The sequence below is a fragment of the Neomonachus schauinslandi genome, chromosome 3, assembly GCF_002201575.2.
Source record: "Neomonachus schauinslandi chromosome 3, ASM220157v2, whole genome shotgun sequence".
In the NCBI taxonomy this organism is placed as follows: domain Eukaryota; kingdom Metazoa; phylum Chordata; class Mammalia; order Carnivora; family Phocidae; genus Neomonachus; species Neomonachus schauinslandi.
The window spans coordinates 122,719,727-122,724,413 of record NC_058405.1 but is presented as its reverse complement, the minus strand read 5'-3'; the positions used below and the strand labels follow the sequence as shown (position 1 = coordinate 122,724,413).

General features: G+C 50.4%; 1 protein-coding gene across 1 annotated transcript in view; it reads left to right on the top strand.

The window, feature by feature from the left end:
• The first annotated feature begins 2,834 nt into the window (after positions 1-2,834).
• The window catches only part of PLA2R1 (phospholipase A2 receptor 1), a 114,174-nt gene continuing 112,321 nt past the window's right edge, over positions 2,835-4,687 (top strand). The window contains exon 1 of the mRNA XM_044913660.1: positions 2,835-3,242. Coding sequence (XP_044769595.1) covers positions 3,131-3,242 — 112 coding nt within the window. The 5' untranslated portion in view covers positions 2,835-3,130. The remainder of the gene's footprint in view (positions 3,243-4,687) is intronic.

The window sequence follows — 4,687 nt, the reverse complement described above, 5'->3', positions numbered from 1 at the left end:
TGGAGAGGTGTGCAAAGGCTTGAAGGCACAGAGCTCTAGCCACCCCATTCCTGGCTGTGGTCAGGAGACAATAATACAGCAGGATTTACCTTCCCACAAATGAACACTCTCAGGATGCCAGACTCTGTGCTAAGCACTGCACATACTTATTTAATACAGCAACACTATAAAGCAAATGTTACCATCTGCATTTTATACAGAAGGAAACTAAGGCTAAGGGAGGCTAAGTAACTGCTGGTAAGTGGCAGAGCCCCTCTTTTAACCATCATACTACCCTGTCTCGTAAATGTAACACACACACAAGACCGAGGTATGGGAAAGAATAATTTTCTCTAAGGCTAAAAAGCTCTTTGCCACAGATTTTCACCTCAAAGCCATAATATTTCAGGAAGAGATGAAAAACCCGCTCTTTTCTGAGTCTTCTAATTGTTGAATAGGAAGCGTGGTGTCAGTAGCCCAGGAAGCTGTCATCACCATTTCTTCATTATACTAATTGCTCTTAGATGAAATATGGTTTGTTTTCCCTTTTAATCCTGCTCACACTCATAGCTCTGCTACTTTGGAATATTCTCTGCTTTGGGTCAAGGAAGGCTTTCTCCTTTTTTCATTATACAGAGGGTACAACTGAAGCCCAGGGCAGGTGACTGTCTCACCTGGATCCCACAACCGGTGGGAGGTAGCCCAAAGTCCCAGTGACTGACCTCATTTGCCAGGGTACCCCAACAGCTGCCCTTCGCCCCAGGTAGGACCATCTACTCGCTGTTGCTTATACAAGCATTTCTCCGCCAAACCATTGTATTTTTTCTCACAGCTTCTTCCCATCCTAGCACAGCCTCTTCCTCCACCCTTCCTGAGTATATCTAACCCTGCACAATCACTCTAGCTCTTCCTGATCTCTCTCCCATTTACTTTCCCTGCACTGCCCTTCACCAAAGACTGACAACACTATTACACTTTGCTACCTGATTATGCATGCGGATTGCACTTCACTGGTGTAGTAGATGCCAGCCCACTCAGGCCTGAATCACCTACTTTGGAGATATTCCCATAGCACACAATGTAGTTCTGAGGCCACAGGAGAAATATATCATGATTAAAGTCTCTGCAGTCAGTATGCTAAAGGCATCCCTTTTCTGCATGTTTTCAGGCAGAGATGCTAACTTCTACATCTAATGATATGCAATTGACTCAGTACACACACTGGAAACTCTCATATTCTCTCAGCCTCACCTCTTCCACCAGCTACCTCTGCAGCAGCCAGCCCTGCACAGGCCTCCCCCAGCTTCCTTCTGGGGCAAACTGACAGCACCTCACCTCTAGCCATGCCATGCACCTGTTGCTGTCTGTCCCAGGCCTCTGAGATGCCAAGGCATAGGACCACACTTAAAGCTCACCACTGCCAAGAAAATGTGCAGAGGTGTTATTAACTCTAGGAGCACCTTAACCAGCAGGAATGGTAAGCCTATAGATAAATGCTTTCCTCTTTTCCTCATGACAGACTGTTCTGAGGCCTTCTGAGTTTCCTACAGGACCGAACACATGTTGCTACTGCAGTGGCCAAGGCAGTGGTTTTCCTTTCTTCCCTATTTCACTCTGGTCTTCAATCCCATTTCCTGCCAGGGATCTCATCCTAGGTTCTGCTTTCTGGGGAGCCAGCCTAAAACAGTGTATTAGTCTTGTTGAGCTGCCATAAGAACATATCATACATTGGGTGGTTTAAACAAGAGAAATTTATGTCTCATAGTTCTGGAGGCTCGAAAGTCCAAGATCAAGGTCCAAAGTTTCAGTTTCTGATGAGGGCTCTCTTCTTGGCTTGCATATGGTCACCTTCTTGCTGTGTCCTCATGTGGCTTTCCCCCAGTGACTACAGGTGGAGAGATCTCTCTCTCCCTCTTCTTCTAAGGCCACTGATCCTATCTAGGACCCTACCCTTAAGACTTCATTAAATGCAATTAATGCCTAAAAGTCCTATCTCCAAATACACTTCAGATTTGGGGCTTTGACATACGAACTGGGGGAGGAGGATGCAATTCAGTCTATAGCAGACACTGTCACTCAAAAACGTTAGTTTGATCTTGACCAATAAGCAGCTGAGAAAGGTCCTCCAAGATCCCACCACCTCCCCCCCCCTCTTTTTTTTAAGCTCCCTTCCCCTCTCTCATGTTTTAATGACTAAGGTCAAGGTCCTATTTAGGAAAGGTCTTATGTTAGCTTGTTCTCATGAATATTAAATGTTTCTAGTGTTCTGCTGGTTATTTGAAAGACTACGTTAGAAGAACTACATTCTAGTCTTTTCCTACTTACCAGTTTAGGGAGTAACTTTTTATTAGATTAAGGAGTGACCTAGAGCAAATAATTTTGCCTTTCCCGACGGCTTTACTCAGCTATAAAGTGGAATAACAGCTGTCAAGTGGGTTAACCCAGCTATTTTGCTGGGTTAGGGGGATCCAAGGAGATGGAAAGTGGGGAGATGGCATTTTAAAAAAAGAAAAGGAGCTCAACAATGGAAGAACCTTGGGGTACTTTGAGGAAGGACCCTGGCGCACCCCACGGATCTCCATGGTCCACATTCCAGAGTACTCTCAAAGCGCCTGGGTTCACAGAGCAGCTTGGTTTACTCTAAGCTGCTTGCTGCCAAACCTGCAGTGTTTACCAGAATCCGGGTGGTTTGCAAACCCAGATGTCAGATTTCTTGTCCCAGAGATTCTCAACTTGCTCACCCCCAACTCCTATCGGCCTCCCCAGGAAGGAGAGAGGGGGCTGGAAGCAGGCGGAGCTTGCACGGGGCAGCCTCACCACTCCTCTCTCCCCACCCCAAAGGCAGGAATTTCTGGGATGGGCAGATGGTCCACCGCCTCTTCCTCCTCCTTCTCCAAGCCCGACTGAGTAGGGCGGGGAAAAAACCTCCGCAACGTCCCCGTCTCCAGCCCAGAGCCCCGGGTGTCGGCACACTGTGGCGACAGGGACGACGGCGTGGGCCTCCGGGAGGCTGGGGTGGCAAGGCCCGGGCAGGCGTGGAGCACCGAGGGGGCTGCGCTCCCGCCTCCAGCGCCGCGGCCCCGCGCTCGGGCTTTGGCGCTGGCCCCCCGCGACCTTCACTCCGGGCGCCTGGCGAGCCCAGTGGTTAGCGATGCTGTTGCTGCGGTCGCTGCCGCCCCTGCTGCTTCTGCTGGGGGCGCCACGGAGCCTCGCCGAGGGCGCGGTGACCGCGCTTACCCCCGAGTCGATCCTCGAGTGGCAGGGTGAGTGTCCCCGGGCCGAAGAGACCAGATCGGCACATTGCGGGCGGGGGTGGTTACGGCAGAGGAGGAAGAGGCGAAGCTGGGGGCGGGGAGGGGTGACCATATTTGTATGGTGGCCGCGTCTCGGTAGTCCGGAGAAGGCCGGCGGATGGGCCCGTCCTCCACTCGGACGGGCCTCGCACCCCACTCTTCCCGCCCCGCATCCTCCAGCCATCCGCGGGCGGCCCCCGGCCTGGGCTGGAAGGCAAAACTTGACTACGCTCTGACCCGGGACAAGCGGGGCACAGAAGGATAGAAGACGTCTCAAAAAGTAGCCACCCGAGAGTTGTTTATTTGGGAGGATCATCACTCAGAAAAATGACGGCAAAAAGATGTCCCACTTCGTCCCCTCCCAAAGCAAACCTGGATGTGTGCCGCCACTTGCCCAGTGGCCCCTAGCCAGGCTTCCAGCCCTCTGCTCCTTCGGGAAAGAATACTTAATCTTTTCTGTTAATATCTTGCAGACAGAGGCGTGGAGCCTCTGTAGGCCATGAACTATGCAAGCTGGAGCAAATAACCCTCTGCCTCTCAGTTTCTCTCATCAGAGAAATGGGGTGTGTGATATGCAGAGATCGTTGGTAAGGCATCTGGCAGGCTTGTGAGCCAGAGTTCCTTCAAAGTCACCCCCACAGCCCATGTGCACACATGGATCAAGTCGCCAAACATTTATTTAGCACCCAGTACTGAGAAGACTCATAAAGGCTGTGTGAAGAGTCATGAGGGGAGGTTGTCCTGCAGGGGCCCACAGTGGAGAATAACTAACTGCATGGTGCCTCTAAGGCAGAGAGGCCAGTGTCTGAAACTGGAAGCAGCCCCTGTGTGAAAGGAGGAGGGAGGCAGGGGGGTAGATGAACCAGCAGGAGTCTCCAGGCAGCCTCTGTCCCTTCCTCTCCGCCTTTGGGGATAAGTTTGGAGAGAAGAGGTAAAACAAGGTGTGATCCATCCCTGCGTTCATTGTTTTGTTTTGTTTTGTTTTCCTTCTCAACTATGCCTACATTTTTGAGGTAATCTTTTCTGGACTGTATTCTCTAGCACTCCCACAAGGCTTTATCAGGGACAGGTTGAGTAATTCTTATTCTAAAATGGCCAAAGATCAGAGACCTCTTAACCTTCTTGGTAAATTCAATAGAAATGGTCCTGTGGGGGCACCTGGGTATCTCAGTCGGTTAAGCATCTGCCTTCAGCTCAGGTCATGATCCCAGGGTCCTGGGATCGAGCCCCGCATTGGGCTCCCTGCTCAGCGGGGAGTCTGCTTCTCCTTCTCCCTCTGCCTTTCCCCCTGCTTGTGCTCTCTCTCTCGAACAAATAAATAAATAAATAAAATCTTTAAGGAAGGAAGGAAGGAAGAAAGAAAGAAAGAAAGAAAGAAAGAAAGAAAGAAAGAAAGAAAGAAAGAAAGAAAGAAA